At 39.5% G+C, this 22,169-nt stretch overlaps 1 protein-coding gene across 2 annotated transcripts in view; it reads left to right on the top strand.

Moving 5' to 3' along the window:
* Nucleotides 1-10,415: 10,415 nt before the first annotated feature.
* Nucleotides 10,416-22,169, top strand: part of ADAMTS20 (ADAM metallopeptidase with thrombospondin type 1 motif 20) — a 163,783-nt gene continuing 152,029 nt past the window's right edge. For both annotated transcript variants that reach the window (XM_008514714.2, XM_008514712.2), the window contains exons 1-2: nucleotides 10,416-10,830; nucleotides 11,405-11,766. In XM_008514714.2, the coding sequence (XP_008512936.1) occupies nucleotides 10,740-10,830; nucleotides 11,405-11,766 (453 nt within the window). In that variant the 5' untranslated portion in view covers nucleotides 10,416-10,739. The remainder of the gene's footprint in view (nucleotides 10,831-11,404; nucleotides 11,767-22,169) is intronic.

Here is a 22,169-nt window from a genome sequence, read left to right as displayed (position 1 = left end):
CTGTCTTTCTTTCTTTCCGTAACTCATGAGTTCAGTACCATGTAGTTAGCAATGTATTTTAATCAAATACAAATATGTCCTTTGGAGGGATAAATCCCCCTCTTTCTTTCCTTTTTTATTTTTAAAAGAAAAATTTAATATGTGATTAGGTGACTGATAATAGCCATGGAAGACATTTTTGTCAAAATTTTCTTGATTATTTCGCTCATGAGAGTCTAGTTATGGGCTCTAGTTATTGGATTAAATTGTGTCTGAAAATATTTACCCCAAAAGATTATTCTAATATTTAATTAACTGAAATTCTTTTAAACGTTTTCCATATAGTAAATAAACAGTAGAGTTTTTTAATAGTAACACACTTTAATTTAAAAAGCTTATAGTATTATACATACATATACATAGAAAAATGATACATATCATTATGATATGAAAATATGTGAGTGCAGATGTATGAACATTCACAAACCAAACCCACCTGTACAACTAGAACCCAGATCAAGAAACAGAATGTTGCTACCGTCTGAGAGACCAATCTTTACTCCATTTTTACTCCAATCTCTGTTCTCCATACCCGAAGGGTTAGTGACTATCTTGACTTCTAATGACATCTAGTAGTGTTGTCCGCTTTTGTATATTGCATATAGATTGAATGATGTTGTATGTTCTCTTTTTTGAGGGTGGGAGTCTGAGTCTTTCTCCAAACAATACTTTTCGTGAGATTCATTTATGCTGTTGCACGTAGCTGTAGATTATACATTCTCATTCTGTCTAGAATTCCACTGTGTGCACATACCACAATTTGTTGATCTATTTTACTACTGATTGGCTTTTGGGTAGTTTCTAGGTTTTCATTATTACAAAAATAGTGTTGCTGTGAACACTGTGGTACCTGTCTCTTCCTGAGCTTCTGGATGCATTTCTTGTGAGGATATACTCAGGAGTTATACCCTATGCATATGTTCAGCAGTTTCCCAAGGAGTTGTAGCAATTCACACCCCCACCAGCAGTAGCTGAGAAGTCCAGTTGCACCACATCCTTGTTATCATTTGGCATTTTCCATCTTTTAAATTTATCCATTCTGTGAGTCTCTGGAGAATGGATAAATTTAAAATTGTGTTTTTTATTTGCATTTCCTTGATGACTAATGATGTTGGGCACATTTTCCTATGTTTATTGCTATTTAGATATTCTCTTTTACCAAATGTATTTTTTAATCTTTTGACTATTTTTCTATTTGGTTGTCTTTTTCTCATTTGAAGGAGTTTTTTCTAATATATTCGGGATACTAGTTTTTGTCAGACAAATGTATTACATATAATTTCTCCCACACTTTTCATTCTCTTAATAATGTCGAACAGAAGTTCTTAATTCTACTATAATTCCAAGTATCATTTTTACCTGTATATTTAGAAACAAGTCCTTCATCATATATATGAGTTGCAAATAATTTCTTCTACATTCTTTACTCTTTTCATGGTATCTTTCAATTAACAGAAATTCTTAATTTTACTACAATGTATTTTATTTTGGGTTGGCACTTGTATCCTTTTAAAGACAGTTTTGCCTACTCCAAGGTCACAAACATGTTATACTAGGTTTTCTTTTTTTTTTTTTTTTTTTGCTTGAGGAAGATTAGCCCTGAGCTAACATCCATGCCAATCTTCCTCTACTTTGTATGTGGGATGCCTCCATAGCACGGCTCATGAGTGGAGTCAGTGTGTACCCAGCATCCAAACTTGGGAACCTGGGGCCACCAAAGCAGAAAGTGAGGAACTTTAACCACTAGGCCATGGGGCCAGCTCCTCCTATGTTTTCTTTAAAAGCTCTATTGCTTTATCTTTCACACTTAGATCTGCAATCATCTGGAATTGATTTTTTGGGTATGTTGTGAGGTAGGAAATCACATTTTAATTACTTTTACTTAAGGAATACATGCTCATTGTATAGAAAAGTGGAGAACAGACATCACAATCTACCATCCAAAAATACCATCACTGGCACTGTGGTGTGTATTTTTACACAGACTGCTTTTGTTACTATTTGTTAGTTTTGTTGCTCAGTGGTACTGTTATAAAAGTTATTATTATCTTTTACTCCTCTCAATTATGTAAACTGAGAATAAGTCGTCTAGTTCTTTTTCTTGGAACTTCACCTTCATCACCCTTGACAAAAAACAAAACAAATCAAAAATGTTTGTCCCTAGGATAATACGAGTGCCTTCTTATTTTAAGCTTCACATATCGCAAGCTAACTTCTCAAGTAGTCTTGTGAGTTTTCCTCCTCCTGTGGCAAAATTTCCCACCAGAGTCTGTTAAATACATTGTCTTCAGTATGATTTGAGGGCCTATAGTTTGTCTTCTAACTCTTTCATTTCTACTTGTGTCTTTATTCATTCCTTTATTCTGTTTTCCTTAAAATTTTTTTTACCAATATTTGAATTATTTGCTGAATTAATTTTTTATTCCTTTTTTAAAGTGTTATAAAATTTTAAGGTTATAAATTTTCTTCTGAGTCCTGTGGTATCTCTAGCCCTTGTGTTCAGATGTTTATCTTTTTATTATTGCTAATTTTTTTTTTAAAGATTTTATTTTTCCTTTTTCTCCCAAGATCCCCTGGTACATAGTTGTATATTTTTAGTTGTGGGCCCTTCTAGTTGTGGCATGTGGGACATCGCCTCAGCATGGCCTGATGAGCGGTGCCATGTCCATGCCCAGGATTCCAACTGGTGAAACCCTGGGCGGCCGAAGCAGAGCGTGTGAACTTAATCACGGGGCTGGCCCTGATTTTCTAAAACAATTTTTCAATGTATGTTTGCATTTTCTATTTGACTCAAGAATTGTTTTAAAACTTGCTCTGAAAGAACTTTTAATTTTTCTTTTTTTCTTTTTTTTTTTTTTAGTTTTATTAGACTGTGATCAGAGAACATTGTTTGAACTAGCTTTACTTTTTGCAATTTATGAATGCTATACAAACACTTGTACAAAAGGTATATTTTCAAGATACAACTCTTTTATTAATTACGTTATTTGAGTCTTCTATATTTTCCTTTATGTTCTCACCCTTTTGCTCTGTCATGAACTGAGAGATGTGAATTAAAAACTCCTACTACAAGGGGCTGGCCCCATGGCCGAGTGGTTGAGTTTGTGCGCTCCGCTGCAGGCGGCCCAGTATTTCGGTCGTTCGAATCCTGGGCGCGGACATGGCACTGCTCATCAAACCACGCTGAGGCAGCGTCCCACATGCCACAACTAGAAGGACCCACAACGAAGAAGATACAACTATGTACTAGGGGGCTTTGGGGAGAAAAAGGGGAAAAAATAAAATCTTAAAAAAAAAAAACTCCTACTACGAATCTGTTCTTTCCTCTGTCTCCTCACAATGCTCTCAATTTCTGCTACATGGAGGTGGTTGCCACAATATGCAGTTAGCTATTTCTAACTGCCATGTATTTATATCTTTATTTTTCACTGGACTCTACAAAATTTGAATTCTATCCTGTTACTCAAAATTTGTTTCAGTCTTAGCTCTAAGTTAAAATTCTTTAAAGCTCACATCACGAATTTTGCCATTATTTACCCACTCCTTGGTTGGCTGCATTTTGGCCTCCAGAGAAATATTGTCTAAGTTTTTACATATTCAAAACTGTTTGTTGATAGTCTGCACTTGAAGGACATCTTAGACAGTGCTTGACTCATATTTTATTTCTTTGAATATATATATTAAAGATGTCATTCGACTTTCTTCTCATGTCAAATGCTGATGTGGAGAAATATGAAAATAACCTACTTATTTTATCCTCATTAGTAATATTTATTTTGAGTGACTAGGCAAAAAAAATTCTTTATTTTAAAGTCCAATAAATAGCTTTACTAGGAAATGTCTTGATATTGACCATTTTGATCAATTCCTTTGTAACCAGTGTGTCCTTCCTGTATGTAGATTCAAGTCTTTTATTTCAACAAAAGCTACTCTTGAATTACAACTTAAAATTCATTCTGTTCATTTGCTTGATTCTTTTTTTTCACAGGCTACTTCAAATGTGTGTGTAGATCTCTAATGCATATCTTTTCTTTTTTTTCCCCCCCAATCCTTTTTTCTCCTCCCTTTCTTCCTTTTTTCTTTTTTTCCTCTCTTTATTTCCATTTCAATGTGGTCACTTTTCCCATTTTTTCCATATTCTTTATTTTTATTTCATATTTTTGATTCTCCCTTGTGCTGTTTTCAATTTTTTTTTAATTTTGTTTTTATTTTGTTAAGGTGATTTTCCCCCCTCTACTTCTTTTCTGAACTCTACTAGATCATATTTTATTTCTTCCTGTATCTTCCATGAGTTCCTATATTAATGATTTGAAGTCTGACATCAAAAATAATCTCTTCATTTTTCTTATTTTTTTAATCCATGAAAAAATATTTGGTCACAATTTTGATCTGCCCCATGGCAACATTTTTCTGGTGTCTTTTCTCCATTTGTAGGTAAGTTTTGATGCTCTTTACCACATTTGTTGCTTATCGTTTACTTGCATTTATTGTGTGCTATCCTTAAAAACAAAAAACAAAAAACACCAACAACTCATCCTTAAATTGACTGGATTTTCCTGGACCAGCTATTTGTTGGGGCTGAGAGGTGCAGAGTTGCTTTCTAGACACTGTTTCTCTGCTGTCACAGAGACAGTCTGCTTCCTAAAGCTCTGGCTCCTCTTAGCTATTATTTGCATAGCTCACGTCCTCTGTTTCTCTGGACAAAACTTGGCTCAGGAGGGCTTCTGCTAACAGACCTGCTCACATGCCTAATCTCTGATGTTCCATACAAGGAATATAGCTTTCACAAAACAGGATGTGCACTCACCTTCAGAAAGTGTATTATTATTATTTTTTGGTGTTACTTGATATCTAACCCTGCTGAGCCTTCCTGATCCTTTCTGAATATTTTACTTCCTTCATATCTACCTTACTTGTTTACGGTAACTGTTATATGATCTGGAAGTTATCATTCTTTTATTTATTTTTTTTAAAAAAGCAATTTCCAGGAGGAGAAGGTGAACTATTCTGACACACGCAGCAATATTCATCTTTTAAGTTGTTTTTCTCATCATAGTTGAACAATATGAAATATTTCAATCTTTAACAATAGCGCAGGGGCTGCCCCAGTTGTGCAGCAGTTACATCCACTCATTCCACTTCAGCGGCCCAGGGTTCGCTGGTTTGGATCCCAGGTGTGGACTTATGCACTGCTTGTCAAGCCATCCTGTGGCAGGTGTCCCACATATAAAGTAGAGGAAGATGGGCACGGACGTTAGCTCAGGGCCAGTCTTCCTCAGCAAAAAAAAAAAAGAGGAGCATTGGTGGCAGAGTTTAGCTCAGGCTAATGTACCTCAAAATAAATTAAAAAAAAAACACAACTTAAAAAAAATAGCGCATATGCATGTGAGGAAATCCTACAAGAGGGAAAGAACCACCCAAGAGGATTAGAACTTACAGTGCCCCTGGCTCTTACAGGGCCAGGAGTAGTGTCTGTTCCCACTAACAAGGCTGGAAAACCTCTTGATTCACGAGCATTGGGTAAAGTACACAGCAGGGGCTAGTCTCAGTAGTAGGGGATAATTATCCCTAGATTGAGCACTGCTTCTCTCTTGCTTAATAAATTTTAAAAGCAAGATCAGAAAGATCTGTTTCCAAGCAACCTAACTGTATCCCAGAACAAAGCTCAAGAAAATTTACCAAAACACAAATATATCCAACACCCAAAAAGGTAAAATTCACAATGTCTGACATCCAATCAAAAATGATCAGGCATTCAAAGAAGCAGGAATGCAGGACCAAGACTGAGAGGAAAAAATCAGTTAATCAAAACTGACCAAGAACTGATGCATATATTAGAACAGATATCAAAAGAATGATTATAACTGCATCCTATATATTCAGAAGTTAAGGAGACACGGGTAAGATACAAAAAAGACCTAAACTAAAGTTCTAGAGATGAAAACTACAATATGTGAGATGAAAGGTACGTTGACTAGGATTATTAACAAATTAGATGCTGCAGAAAAAGGTTAGTGACTTTAAAGACAGTAATAAAAAGTATCCAAAAGGAAACACAGAAAGGAAGAAGAGAATTTAAAAAATAAACAGAGCTTCAGAAAGTTGTGGGACAACTTCATGCAGCCTCAAAAATGCATAATTGGAGTCCTTGAAGGAGAAGAGAGAAAGGGAAACAAAAAATTATATTTGAAAAAATAATGGCCCCAAATTTGCAAAATTAATGCAAATAATAAACTCACAGTCCAAAAAACTCAATGAACTCCACCAGAAACATGAAAAAAATCATATCAAATAAGTCACAAAATCACGTAAATAAATTGAGCAAAACCAGTGATGGAGAGAAAATCTTAAAAGCAGCCACAACAAAAAGATACCCCATATACAGAAGATAAGGACAGATTCTTTTTGTTAGAAAAAACACAAGCAAGTAGACAATACATCAACATCTTTCAAGTACCAAAAGAAAAATACCCCTCTCGACCTAGAATTCTATACCCAGAAGAAAAAACAGGTTTCAAAATTAAAGGTGAAATAAAGACTTTAAAAAAGCTGAAAGAACTCATTACCAGTAGACCTGAACTACAAGAAATATTAAAGGAAGATTTTCTGGCAGAAGGAAAGTGATACCAGATAGAAATTGTTTAAGTAAAAAAAAAAAAAAAAAAACAGTGCAAAATGGCATTTATAACATATGCAAAAGTTAAATGTATCACAACAACAAAGGAAACTAAATGGAGTGATAAAACACATTCAGTTAATCCAAAAGAAGGTAGGAAAAGGAAAAAAAGAACAAATAGGACAAATAGAAAACAAAGAGCAAGATGACAGACTTGAATGTAAACATAGTACTTAGTATACTAAATGTAAATGGTATAAATATCCTAATTAAAAGACAGAGATGGTAAGATTGGCTGGTAATTTGCCTAATTCTCCTAGGTTATATATATATGTCAATATTAATACTTATTCAATTAATATTTAATTTATTTACATTCCATGGGGGACCCAGCATTTGGTGCTGGGGATACTGCCTCAAACAGCTTGTCTATAGTCCCTCCACACATGACCCTTACAATCTGGGGTTGAGTGCAGACATGTAAACAGACAATTAGAACACAGTGTAATAAGTATTTGGGCAGAGAAGTTTGATTCTTCTTTGCATACTTGGAAACAGCAACATTTTAAAAAATATTAACACAATGACCACAGCTTGCAATATTTTAATTACAATGATGGATAACTTTCCACACTTGCTACACTACGTAAAGAGTTTCTACTAAGTAATTGGCCATTTGTAATTAAGAATGGAGCAGAATCTGTGGGGTCTCCTGTCAAAGCCATTTCTGTGCATTTACCATTTTCCAATTCTCTCCCTCTTAATAGGGGACATTTTTGCTCTCAGGGGACATCTGACAATGTCTGGAAATATTTTGGTTTGTCACAACAGTGATGGCGTACTACTGGCATTGAGTGAGTAGAGGACAGAGATGCTGCTAAGCATTCTATAATGCACCGGGCAGCCCCCCAGAACAAAGAATCACCTAACCCCAAAAGTCAATAGTGCTTTGGTTGAGAAACCCTGAACTTTGGTGACCCATTCATCCCAGTTTGCCCAGGACTTCCCAAGTTTAAGCACTGAAAGTCTTGTGAGACAGTGAAGATTGATCACCCTACTTCCTACGTGCTAATATTAGAAAAGCAGTCTCTATTCAAATAGTTGTTCCTTTTGGTATTAACATTCAGTCCCCTATTGTAATGTGATGAAACTTATCCAAGGGTTAAAATTCCATGTGCTCTGCTTCTAGGGCCCTGGTTGGCAGGTTCAGATCCTGGGTGCAGACCTCCTCAACTTGTCAGCCATTAAGTGGAAGCATCCCACATACAAAGTAGAGGAAGATTGGCGCAGATGTTAGCTCAGGGCTAATCTTCCTCAAGCCAAAAAAAGAGGAGGATTGGCAATGGATGTTGGCTCAGGGCGAATCTTCTTCACACCGCGCCCCCCTTCCAAACTCGTAATCATCATGAACACATGTTGAGCACATATTTTGTCCAGTATTACGCCAAGTATGTTACTTGTATCATCTCTTTTAATCACCTTAACAATTGCACGAGATTACTATTATTACTCCCATTTTATAATTGATAGAAAGTAGGCTTATAAAGTTTAGGCATATAGTTGAACTTTACACAGCTAGTTACGGTAGAACTAGGATTCTAAAACAAGGTCTATCTTAAGTATAGTGGGCATACTCCTGCTTTGCAAGATTGAAAATATTTTCTCTACACGTGCCAACCACATAGTATAGCTTGTATTTATAATTGTCAGAATTACAAATCAAACAAAATTACATTTAATATAACTATGGCTTTCATTTTCTGAGTTTGTGCTGGTTACAACTGCATTGCATCAGATTTGAGCTGGTACAAAGAGTATAATTTTCTTTTAGAAAGTATGGAATTTGAAACCAAAGAGATTTGAGTCTAACTTGATATGTGATCTGGGTGAATTACTTAATTTCTCTGAGTCTCATGAGGGGAATGTGTAAATTACATGAGGTAACCTTTCTACGGTCCCTTGTACAGTGCCCAGTATGTCAAAGACATTCCAGAAGTGGCAGTCATAATTATCAATGTGAGGAGATAGCTTGATTTAAATAGTATACATTATGTATTCACGACATTTTCATTAGTAGGAAAGGAGAAAGGAAGAGAAGCAAGCAATATGAATATCAAAACAGTTATAACCTAGTATCATGAAAAGGCATTGGAGTCAGAAAGGATTTGTGGAAATCCACAGATAATGTATGAACATGTAACATTTATCTTGTCTAAAATGAGGGAAATAATGCTCTTTACGGAACATTGTAAAGATTACAATGACGTAGAATACACATCCTATACATCTTCCTATTTCTTAAAAAAAGGAAAAACAACTCCATTCTTAAAACAGTGTTTCCAAAACGTTAGAGCTGGTTGAAAATCAAATACTCCATTACAAATACTGATTTGAGTGACAAACATTCAGTGATGGAAAGGAAATATCCATTGTGCCTGCACTCAGCAGTCGGAGAGCCAGTTAAACAGGTGCAGATCTATTTTCTGTATTTGTATGAAGAAAGGCATGGCTCTGAACGTGAAGATGCATTCAGAGCTGCAATGTCATTAAAATGACTAAATTATAACGTACTGAAGGTAACCACTAAATAAGTTTGGGGACAGTCCATTTTTGTTTTGTTTAAAGTAACAGTTTGCTTAACTTAGACAAAAACCACTAGAAGTGTGTAATTCTGTGATGAATGAAACGACACTTGTGAGGAAGGGGAACTAAAGAAGGGGATTGATTGTGGAAGAATTACCATCCCCAAGCTGGGTAATTTCCTTGGCAAAAGTAAGATTAAATTCTCCTTCCTTAAACAACATTGTTCCACATTTGTGGTGAACAGCAGATGGACCAAGTGGGTGATATACAAGTGAAGAGGCTTGTCAAGAGAGGTCAGTTCAAAGGGAACGGAATTTTCATTGTTGAGAGCTCAGAAGAGGAAGGGCAACCAGGAACTAAACTGAGAGTGTATTCCTTTGTGTTTGCGAACATTTACCCATATATTCCTTCACTCTTTCTCTCACATTCTTTCTCTCCCTTAGTTGGATTTCAAGGCAATCTGACCATTCCCTCCCCTTTGTCTTCATACTGGTTATAGAGAGAGGCAATTACGGAACCTGCAAATCAAACAGGTGGATAGTGGGATCATTTGGATATTATAAACAAAGGACATACGGAGTTCTTTTTATTCTTGAATTTCTTTAGACAACTGCCAGAAATTCTCACCCAGAAGGGCTTGCCAAATGCAACCTCAGCTTCCCCTCGGCACCTACGATATTCTTAAATTCCCAACAACTCCTAGGACACACAGGGGCCCTTGCAAATGAGGCCTGGCCATCACGCTTCATTGGTTGCATCCACTGCCTACAAGAACTTCCTGCGGTGGTTGACTTTATCTTGTCTGAGAAGCCTAAAATTACCGTGAAACATACATAACAGAAACTTTCCATCTGATGCTTGTCATTTCATTATAAGAACTAAAAACCTCACACCTATCACCTAGCTGGACCTTGGCCTCGCGGCTTGTATCAATCCTGGGTTTTACAAGCACGGAGACAGCGTCCAGCTGGGTCTCGGGCTACTCACCACTTTGCACGCCCACAGCCAGAGCCCGCGGGGACCGCACTCCGCGTGCGGCCGGGGGCCGGAGGGCGGGCTGCGCGCGGAGGGCGAGCCCGGGCCGCGCCTCCCGCTGATTGGCCGGACCCGGCCCCTGGGGGCGGGCTCTCCCCGCGCTCGCCCGGCCCGGGGTGGCTATATTGGCACCGTTCCTGCTAGGTCGGGTCGCTTCCTCGCGCGGAGCTGGATCTAAGGAGAGGGCTTCCGAGGGCGGTGCGGGTGCAGGAAGCCGAGCGAGGCTGCCGAGAGCGAGCCGGGGGCTGCGGGGCTGCAGTGAGATGAAGCAGCGGCTCAGGGAGCGGAGGCTGGCGGTGTGGCGAGACGGGCCGGCCCGGGGCCGGGGCTGCTGCTCGGGAGGCTGCTGAGGCGGCGCGGAGAGAGGCGGGCAAGAGGGAGGAGAGGCAGAGGAGCGCGGGGGAAGCCGGCTGCGCGGCCGGCGCCTCGGGTTGGCCTCCCCTGTTGGGATCCCCCCGGTGGAACCATGCGGGTGGCCAAGTGGCTGACGGGGCTGCTCTACCAGCTCTCGCTCTTCATCACCAGATCTTGGGAAGTTCACTTCCACCCCAGGCAAGGTAAGGGCACCACGCGGGGCGCCTGCAGCAGCGAGGTGGGGGCTCGGGCCCGAGTGGGACAGGCGGACGGGAGGACGGAGAGCGGCTCAGCCCGTTGGGGAACGCTGGCTCTGCAGAGGCTCTCAGGACACCCGGATCAGTCAACCCCAAGCATCACGAGAGGTTGCGGCTGCTCCGGGTTTCGAGGAATCGCACGCGCGGCGGACCCATCTCTCTCCTGGGAACACGCGGTGGGGGTGCGATGGCAGGGTGGCGCGTGCCCCCAGAGGGCACGAGTTGGCGGCAGCAGGGAAGCGAAGAGGGACGGGGGAAGGAGGTGGGCTGCTCAGGGCCGTGAGTGTCAGGGTCTTTGCTCGGAGAGGGTGGAGCAAATCGGGGGTGTGGGAAAGCAGAGCACGCACACTTACAGTGCGCACGTGTGTGTGTGCGCGCACTCGCCAGCCTGTGTGCATTTGCTGCGCCCCCGGGCGTATCGGGACGGGGGACCTTTGACGGGGACGTTTGGTTGAAGCATTTTGGGGTTGGGGAGTTGGAAAGGCGTGGGAGCTCAATGACCATATCGTTGTGGTTGCAGAAGCCCTAGTGAGGACACTGGCCTCCTACGAAGTGGTGACCCCAGCGCGGGTCAATGAGTTCGGCGAAGTGTTCCCCCAGAGCCACCACTTCAGCCGGAGGAAGCGCAGCTCCGAGGCGCTGGAGCCCACGCCGTTCCGGACCCACTACCGGATCAGCGCCTACGGGCAGCTCTTCCAGCTGAACCTGAGCGCCGACGCCGCCTTCCTGGCCGCCGGCTACACCGAGGTGCACTTGGGGGCCCCCGCGCGCCAGCCCGAGGAGCGCAGCGCGGCGCCCCCAGACCTGCGCCACTGCTTCTACCGCGGCCAGGTCAACGCTCGGGAGGATCACACCGCCGTCTTCAGCCTCTGTGGGGGCCTGGTAAGCGCCCTCGGGTCCCTTGGCATCTTCTTGGGATCCAGTAAAGGACTGCGTTCAGGGAGCTGGGCGTTGAGTTTGTCCGAGTTTGGTAGTTGGTGATGCAAGAGTGGGCCACCAAAGGGATTAGCATCTAGATGACTCCAAGCCAGAAGCCACGCCGTCTTGCAGCGGGGAGGGGGGTTTGGAGAATCAGCATGTCTCTACCTGCTGGGCAAAACTGATCCTTCTGTACAAAGATGAGAGACTCTTTCTTAAAAGTGTCAGGTGCTGATTTAGTGAGTCTGGGAGGGGCCCCCTGGGACTCTGCTACAAGTGAAGTGTGATTTCCAACAGGAGGGAAAGCTGTTTCTGATCACCTGTTGAGGCAGAATCCCCTGAATTTTCTTAAATTTGTTTCTTGAATTTAGAATAATAGAAGGAAAAGAGAGTGAATACGCATAAAACGAGAAAGTTTGGAGAGGAAGAGTTGGTTTTTTGGTAGTATGGGGATCGACATTAATCCGAAGTACAGAATAGAGAAGAGATTGAGGCTGCCTCTTTAAAATTCATTGTGTTTAAAAATCGTAGTGTTACAAAGACCTGGTGCCAGCAAATGTGCCAGCAAATCATTAGAATGACAAGAGTAAAAGATGGAGACTTTGTAAAAACCTCATTGCACAAAAGTGAAATATCTGGTTCTGTGTGTTTCATTTCTCTCCCCCGAAAACGGAGGCTCTAAACCTTTTTTTTGTTTGTTTTTGGCCATGAACCTCTTTAGTCTGGGGAAACCCAGGACCTCTTCTCAGTATAATTCTAAATGCATAAAAGAACATGTTATTTAATTGGCTTCCTTTTAAGTACTATCAGTAACCAAAATGTTACAAATATTGCAATTTGTGGTGTCATAACGCATACTTCTTTATTAATACATTAACTGATAATATCTATTGGGGAGGGGGTCTATTTACCACCAGCCTTTTGTAGTGGTAATAAGCGTAAACAATCCGGATAGCTACATCAACTCTAATGTGATAGGAAAATATCTTTTTAACAGTCACAATGGCTGTGGTTTTACCTCCGATCATAATTGAAGGAAATGTTAAGTATCAGAAGTTAGTGAAAATAAAGATGATACTTTCCCATCCAAGTTCGCCGAGCCACAGGTTAATAACACTTCTGTTAAAACAGAAATGAGCTCACTTCATCATTAACTTCTCCAAAAACTACATGTGCAAGAGGAAACAACAACTAGCAATTTGGTTATGAGATTCTAGCGTTCTTCCTGAGTATTCGACTAAACATCATATTTTATATTTAGTAAAGTATTCCCAAGTAAACATCAACACTGTTTATTCTTTGATTAAGTAAAAAATTGCTAACAGGTCTCTTCAGGCCAAATGTAATACTTGCTTTCAGGTTAATTGATGTAAGATGTCTTCCTGGGTGTGAGTATTGGTCATTACTAAGTAGATTTGGGAAGTTGCATAGCTCTTTTCATGCTGTTATCTTAGGCTATATTTACATGGAATGCCTTGAACGATTTCCTTCCTTTCTACTATGGCTAAATGCAAAATGCTTGCAACATCAGGATGGCAGAAACACGCTCATATTTACACAGCCACCTATACATCAAAGGAAAGAAACATTCTCTTTTCTAGAACCTTTCAAAATGTTTAGTTTGTCTGGAAAATTCTAGATTTACTATCACAAATTTGTCATGGTCAATATATTTTCTTGATTTAGTATTTTACAGCATGGAAAAACATTCCAGATGGGAAGCATTATTAGGAGTGATGTTTCTGCTCATGTTGATTCATAATGTTGGCGTACTTCAAATTATTATTCAATATCCCCTTTTTGAAATCAGAAAACAGTTGGAAATGTTTAAGTCTTAACAGGAGTTCATCCTTTTCCTGCCACTGTGTCAGTTTAGATATAATTGTCTAAGTTATCATGCTTTATTAATCTGACTCATATATGCATTTTGCTTTTTATTGATGCATTGATGTCATCAGAGTTTGACTCAACATTTAAAAACTTATTTTCATACCTATATAATGCAATTTTATCTTAATTGTTTTGTTTTATGTAAGGCTGCATTGAGGACATCAGTCATGGTAGAGATAGAAAATTTCCAGTAATACAGCAAATAACTCGAGGTACCAGGATCTAAAAATCTTTTTCTAGTAGTGTGATCATGACCAATAAGTCTAAATTACTAATAAGATTAGTGATATTTCTTTGATTTTTCTCAGTTTTGATATTAGCACTAAAACAGATGTTAGCTATATATTTATGATTATATATTTTATTTCTGCTCCAACTCTATCATTAACTTTCTTTAGAGTAATAGTTTCATCAAATAGCAGAACTTCTGTTAGGTTTCAGAGTTCCTTTGTCATTATATTGGATTCCTCTTTTTAGTCTCAGATTAGTCTTTGGATCTAGATAAAATTGTGGTACCCACAGCCTGGACCAGTTGATCAACCTTGATACAGCACCAGGGAAGTCAGTAATGCCAACCTTCTGGCCCTGCTCTGGCTTGCTTCCAGACTTATCTTTGTGGCTTTGTGTATGCCACAGTGATGATCTCGCTTTGACCTCTGCCAGTTCTTTAAGCACTAAGATTGAGGTTTACTGAAGGATTTTTAGAGCCAGTCTTATTATCTTAGAGTTCTCTTCTTTTTCTAGTTGCCCTTTGCTTTCTTTTAGTTTTGCTTTTAGTTATGAATGGACGTTACACTTAATCAAGTGCCTTTCCTGAATATATTGAAATGAGCATGGGATTCCTCATTTTCTCTGCTAATGTGTGTCTTATACATTGCTTAATTCAAGCACACATTGACCATTGAAAATTGACCCCACACAGGGTTTGAAAGTGTTCTGAGGTCTTTGTATTGTTTAGGAGGAACATGAGGAAATTGTACTGTTCTCCAGTTCCTCTGGTCTCAGGTGTCCTTTGTGTCTTCATCTTGTTGCATCTTTCTGGCACCAGCAGCTGAATTCTGTGCCTGGTAACTTATGGCCTTTCTTCTTTGCTCACTCGGGGCTCGCTGATGTCTCCCCTCCTGGCTTCAGTGATGCTGCATATCCCTCTGGGTTCTGGCTACAACGTTTGTTTGATTTCTTGTCTGCTTGATGCTTCGTGCAGCCCTCAAACACAGAGTCACTTTGCTCTTGCTGCAGCACCCTCCCTGTGTAAGGTGATTTGGTCACGCTATTGGGAATCTTCCAGACTCCTCTAAGGGTCTAAAAGCCTCCATGGCACTTGAAAGTCAAGGGGAACTTGGCCTCCCTTTGCCAAACCCTCCCATACCTCTAATTTTGGTGTGTGTGTGGGAGGAGAACCCTTTGAGAGGGTCCCTTCCCTGGATCCCACATACTTGCAGAAGTGCTTCTCTTGGCAATCCCCTTAAACCATCTAATGTGCCTTCTGTCTCTAGGAACTTAACTCCCAGTGGAGAAGTTAGCACATATGTCTTGCCAGCTGTTTCCTTTGCCTCCATCACCCATTTCTTCCTGGAATCCACTGAGTTTCCCATTCACATCTCACTTAGTTGACCCATTCCCCTTCCATCTTCCCACCTGAGGGAGCATCTATCTTTCCTTTCTTTTGTGGCTGCTGAGGAATGTGACTTTTAGAAGAAGGGAATGAAAAACTAATATTTTCAAGAGATCCCTGTATTTGTAACCACTTTAGAAAACTGACACCCCAACATATAGATTCCTTTTAGTTTCTAGTGTTGCATTAACCCCAAACCTGTGAACTAATGTTTTCTTTTAATTTCTATATGGTTAATTTTTTTCTATGTTTAGAAGTCTTGGTATGTATGTGTTTTCCTCTTTCAATAAATCACTGAACCGTGACTAGTATTGTTTAGTTTTACCTGCTTTGGGCCCAAGAACCAGACGGGGCTGAGAGTCTGCCAGGAACTTTTCTTGTTTCATGTGTGTGTAACTTTTGCTTTTCTAATCTTTCTTTCTCTACAATTTTTCATATAAGTATTTATCACATAATTAAAACGTTTCTAAGCAGATTTACTTATGCATTTCTAAAATCTATAATAGGTAAGAAAATGGAGCTGAATCATAAAATTACCTTTAAGTAATGTAATGAATCATCAAACTGGTTTTTAGTCCATTGATCACTATACATTCTCTGATAGTTTATCAGGACTTAAAATTCCCTATATTCAGCTCTAAATCTCATTTTCATGGTCATCATCTACTCATAGTGTTGATATACTCTTGCCAAAGTAGGTCAATATAGAATAAGTTGGAATATTTTTGGCGTATACTGGTCAGGATGGCGTGTGTAAATTGTACAGAGACTATTCTCGGCAACCCCTGTGCCTCTGGTAGCCCTCTTCTCGTATTCCCTGGTGGATTTCCTTCTTCCAAAGGCCCTCAGGGACGAACACAACTGCCTAGACTGTTAACTTCCCTGTTTCTTGGTGGGATTTGAAGCCATGCAGTCTTTTTGGTTGAAAGAAACAGTTTCCAGATGTCATAAAACCAGACATTGCATCTGGCTTATACAGTATTCTCACGGAGTAGCTTGCAGTGGCTATGTGTACTTTTTTGAAGTTTCTCGTATGAACCATTCAGGCGCTAGCTAATGCCCTCTGATGACTGATTGAGTTGCTCCAGTAACTTCTTGTTCTGACAGGAAATAACTGGAAACTATCAGTCATGTCTTCACTGGGTTTTTGTCTATTCTGGGAAAATTTTAGTTTTGTTTTCTAACCTTCCTATTTGCCTAAAATTAATGTAGCCACAGATCATTACACACACCATTCTGTATTCATAGTTTTTTTGTTGGAAAAATTCATAAGGACTTCCTTTAGTTCTTCGTGTACTCAGTCAAACAACACTACGGAGAATTTCTTATACCTCTGCATTTACCATTCTAGTGTTTGTCTATGTCCTCCAAGAAGCAGATGGCAGATGGGATTAAACATGCAAGGGTTATATTGAGGGGAAGTGCTTATGCTAGAGAAAATAAGGAGAGAACAATGAAGTCTGAGTCTGAAACAGGTGGAGAGAGGAGGAGAATGTTGGGTAGAAGCATCCTAGGCTGCTGGGCGGTCTAAGCAAGGATCAGCAAAGCCCGCCTCAAGCCACATTCGGCTGGGAGGAGTCCCGTGCCTCCTAAGAATGAGTTTACCCTTGGTATTCTTGCCACACTCAGTTACTGACTGGGAATTGCCCTTGGGAGAGATGGCCAGGGTGCAAACACTGTGATGGACTTCAAAGCTCAGCAGCTGGGGCCCTTGGTCAGGTATGCTCAGCATTCTCAGGGCCACAACATAGTGACGTCAGGCACACACCTAACGAAAATAGTCTGTTAAATGCTGTTAAGGGACTGGTATAAAAAGTGCTGTGTGAACTTCGAGGGAGGACTGATTAGGAGACTTATGAGACCTGCGCCGGAGAAGGCTTTTCAACCAGACTTTGAGGGATGAATAACGATTTGGATAGGAAAAACTCAGGGGCTTCTTGTGGGTCTGTCAAGCTGAAAAGTAGAGTGGATCGGGAGACACGGGTAAAAGGTAAGGTTGAAATCAGATTAAGGCCTGGAATGCATTGTAAGGGCGTGAGGGCTTAAACTGTACATGATGGTTTAGAAGGGCTCTTCCCTTATGCAACGTTGTACAGGGTACAGGGGAGGCCGTGACTCACTGAGAGGGCCATCATTACAGTCTGCTATGGGTAAGGAAGAGAGGCCACTTGAAATAGCGTGGTTGTAGTGGAGAAGGAGAAGAGCGGGTGCCCATGGAAGGTGCACTACTGTAGAACAGTGGTTCTCAACTGGAGGCGGTTTTGCACCCCAGCAGACATTTGACAATGCCTAGACACACTTTTGGCTGTCACAACTGTGTGTGTGTTGGAGGGGGGAAGTTACTGGCATCTGGTGGTTAAAGGCAAGGGATGTTGCTAAACATCCCACAATGCACAGACCAGCGTCCAACAAAGAATTATCAAAATGTCAATAGTGTTGAAGTCGAGCAACCTTGTAGGAGACCCATTAGAATGTTGGACCAAAAGAGGAGGCGATCTCAATGCTTCTAATGACTGACTTAAATGACAGAGTGCTCCAAGAGAGGTAATGACAGAGGAACAGGTGGCAAGAAAGACAGAATTATTCTAAAAAATTTGATTCTGTTGTAGGTTTACTATAATCTTCATAGTTGTTTGAATTTCTATCTACTTTTCTTTTTGTCTAGAACGTGCTTTCCTTTAAACTCCTACCTATCCGTCCAGATCCACTGTTAGCCTTCCTTTCTTTTCCCTGCTCTGTTTCTAGACAGAGCTGACCAGGCCTTCCTTTGTTCCACCACTGGACTCTTTAATGCATCACACATTGAATTATAGTTATTTGCCTACATTTCTATCTCATTTATAGATTTTTAAGTGGAGGGATGATAGTCATATTCATTTTAGTGCCCAATACAGCATATAGAAATGCTCAACACAACATGAATTGGGTGAGCTAAAGCAGCTTTTAATATGTGCCAAGTAATTAGGCTGCCTCTTCCTTATATCAGTCATTCAATGCAAGAAAATTATTTTAGCAATTTTAGTTGAAGTACTTGGACATATTTAAAAATTTTGTATAGATTAAATCTTTTTCAGATGACATCTAAGCTAATTGTGTTCCGTTTATTACTTCATTCATGTGGGCTTACACTGCACCCTTGTTACTTGTGGCTTTATTCCTCTTTTACTTATAACTATTTTCCATAAACTATATTTAATTAAGCTGTCCAATTCATACTGGTATTCGGAGGAAGAAACAGATAATTCATTCTTTTTCAACAAATACTTATCATTCACTTATGTACCTGCCACTGTTGGATATTGGTGGTACAGTAATATCCTTATTCCAACAGTATTAAACTTATTCATTAAAAATACTCATGAGGTACATAAATGCTTTACTACCATAGTAATAGCATGGAGAAGGCATACTGGCTCTTGACTGCGTTGGTCCAAAGGGAATACACACCACTTCCATATACATTCTATTGATGAAAACCTGTTGCCTGGCTCTATCTGGATGCAGAAGGCTGGAAAATGAGGGGCAGTGATATGCCCTGGAGGAAGAGAAAAGAGTAAATACTGGTGATCATAAACAGTCTTTACCGCAGACTGTCCTTCTATTCACCAAATATCCCTTTGCTCTCCCTGTAGGACATTTGGTCCTGACCAAACGTCCGCTAAATTTTTGTTCTTTTTCTCCACATCATACATACTCATCTTGTCTACAAGGAGACAGCCCCACAGGGGCTCTCTCTCTGGCTCGAATTCCAGGATCTCTGGGTAATGCAGTTTTCTCCATAAAGTCCAGATATGGCTCTCTGTGGCTTAGCAACTAACAAATTAAAGAGATAGTATCTGCACCTTTCCCAACCCAATCTTTACCTCCTACAGAAAGAAGCGGAGACACCTAGTAGTCACTGATTTATAGCAATTTTGGATTCCTAGTTGCGGGGGGATTGTGGAGACCCACTACCCTGGCAGGAGGAGAGTTGCTTGGTTACCTTGATTCATCTTTCTGGGAAGTCCATCAGTCACCAAGGCCCCTGGTTCTGCTCTCTGGGAGGGGCTTGCCTGTCCTCTTCCATGGCCACATCTAAAATAGATTCTGGGGAGGATGCTGTCCAGGTGGGGGCTTCAGGAATACTGGGGTAATTCTGATGGTCGATAGGTTATTTTACAGTGAAAGCAGTCAAGGCTCCTTTAGTCCAGGCTCATGGTTTCTTTGACAATATAGTCCCTCAAAAACTTAGCTAACTTCTGATAGATCAAGTTGATAATTGCTTTGTTAGTTTCCTGTGACAGTTGCCAAAGCCTAAAAGGCATTTATATTAAGTTTGTGAATGCCAAGAATCTCTTAAAGAACAAACTATTGAATTCTTATCTTACTGGTAAGCCAAATATAATTCCAGCTGTGTTAAAGAACAAAATTACAATATGTTGTAACCTTTAAGAGAGAAAAATACAAAGGAGGAGACGTCACAAATGAAAAAATGGACATATTTGCCTAAATAATAATTGAAGAGTACCATATGTCAGAATAACTATAAACTAAAAGATAAACTGGGAAAATATGTACTACAAATATGACAGATGGTCTGGCAGGTGTGAGGCTTATGTCCCTCTAGATACTATATGTATATATCTTAAGTAATATTGACATAACATTTTGACAATATATGATGAATATTTGTGTTATAGTACACCTACAGAGTAGTTCTTGATGATTTCTTGTTTTAACTTTCTAATTGTTATAATGACATTAGGTTTCATGTCTTCACAGATATTTTAGTAAGAGGTTGGAAGAGGCTATCCTGAGAACTACTACCCGGACCCCACAAGAAGGGTCATTTCTTTGACAGTTCCTCTCTACTTGTAAAGAGTTCATATGATTTCAAAAACACCTCAGTGCCTACCAGAAAGAAATATTATGGAATTTACTCCTTGTTATTGACATTGCTGGGACCCTCTTTGAACCTCAGTCATTTGGCTACATAAATCTTGGGTAGCTGAGTCACAAATCTTTCTTATTTTCTTGATCCTCATGGGCAAAGACTTGGTGAGAGCAGTCTCTTTTTAGGTGAGATATCAGTGACACATTTCCTCTTTCTTGTCTTCTCTCACTTTTATACTGGAGATCTGGAATTGTGCTGTGGAAGGGGGAATAAAGAATGCTGCTAGAGGAGAGAAGAGATCCATCTTCTTAAAAATCTTACAATGAACTTTCTGCTTAGGCTTCTGGAGCTAATTATGTTTTCATATCATTGATTCATTCATTCAGTGTGTGCTTGCATATAATACACTATTTCCTAGGCATGATCAGTGGTGTTATAATGAGGAACCGTCAAGAAGAAAAACCTTTTGCATTGAACAGAGTATCCCCAAATAAAAAAGTCTCAGGGTTAATCTTCATGATCTTTTATTATACAACAATTAGACTCTGCCTAGGGTAAAAACGATGGCTGTAACATCTGTTTTTAGTAAAGAATTTTTCATCCTATTTCAAAATACATTCAATTTCGAAAGTTATTGACATCACTTTAACACACATTGCCTTTTTCAGGGCATTAGGTAGATAGAGTTATTTCTATTTTGTTTTACAAGTCATGAAACTGAGGGCCCGAGATATGGAGTGACTTGTCCAGGGTTCCATGAGTGCAAACTGAGGACTCATACTCAGGCTCTGTTGTTACAAATAGCGTCAAACTGATTTTCATTGTATGACTTATGATTAAAGATCGAAACACAAACTATCTTAATCTTCGTGGTAGTAATTACCAGTGATCCAACCCTTAAGTAAAAATCCAATTTTATTAATGGTTGGGAACGATTTGCTACTAAAATGATTTCTTAATATAGGCTCTGATTGCCTTGTTCAATAGTACCTTATTTTTGAATGTTGTTCTTTAGGTACCAGTGCTAATGTGATAACTATAAAAGATTTAGGAGAAGAGTCCAAACAGTTTATATTTTGTACTTGTTGTTTTTACCCTTTAATGAAATCTGAGAGTATGTTATTGCTTATGGTTATAGTACATATGTTTGCCATGTATTTGGAAAAAATATATGTGCATGAATGCCACGATACTGAAATAAGAATATTTTGGAAAAACGATAGGTTTTCCTCTAAACATATAAAAATCTTGCCCTCTGAGAGTAAATTAGAACCAGTTGTATAATCATTTACTGCCTTTCAAAACAGCTTGGCAAATAGATCATTGCTCCAAGTAATTGGGAAACTCTTGCCCAAGCGAAAACTAGTTTTGTTGCTTTTAATAGTCGCCAAAAGAAAGTGTTTCGAATTTGATTGGCATTTCTCATGAATCAAATTGCAGAGCCCATCTGCAGACAGGCAGGTGGCTAAAAATATGGCGTGCTCTAAATATAATTCTGTGAACCACCTGTTTTGTTAGCCCTCCAATTCCTTACCAGGTTCCTTTCCAAGTTAAAAAAAAAAAAAAAGAAAACTTCCTTAGGAGCCTTAGGCAAATATTTAAAATTAAAATATTAAATTAAAAATATCTAATTTTTATTCTTTGAACAGAAAGTCCTATGCAGTAGAGTGGGTTATAGAAATATTGATGGAAATAAAATACTTTTAAGTCCTTCATTGACAAATACAGGGAAATCCCTTTGAGAACAAGTTATTTCCCATTTTTTTCTTTTTTTTTATTGCAGTGACATTGGATTATAACATCATATAACTTTCAAGTGTATATTGTAATATATTGCAAATTCTGTTTAACTTACGTCATGTTCACCACCCAATGACTAATTACAATCCATCATCATGGGTGTCTAATTACCCCTTCATTTTTTTTTCTTGAACTTAGTATTTTAAAACATAAAGGTCTTGTTGAAGAAACAGCCTTTGAGTTATAAAG

This window comes from Equus przewalskii, chromosome 5 (assembly GCF_037783145.1).
Source record: "Equus przewalskii isolate Varuska chromosome 5, EquPr2, whole genome shotgun sequence".
NCBI lineage: Eukaryota > Metazoa > Chordata > Mammalia > Perissodactyla > Equidae > Equus > Equus przewalskii.
This window is presented reverse-complemented; position numbering and strand designations above follow the sequence as displayed.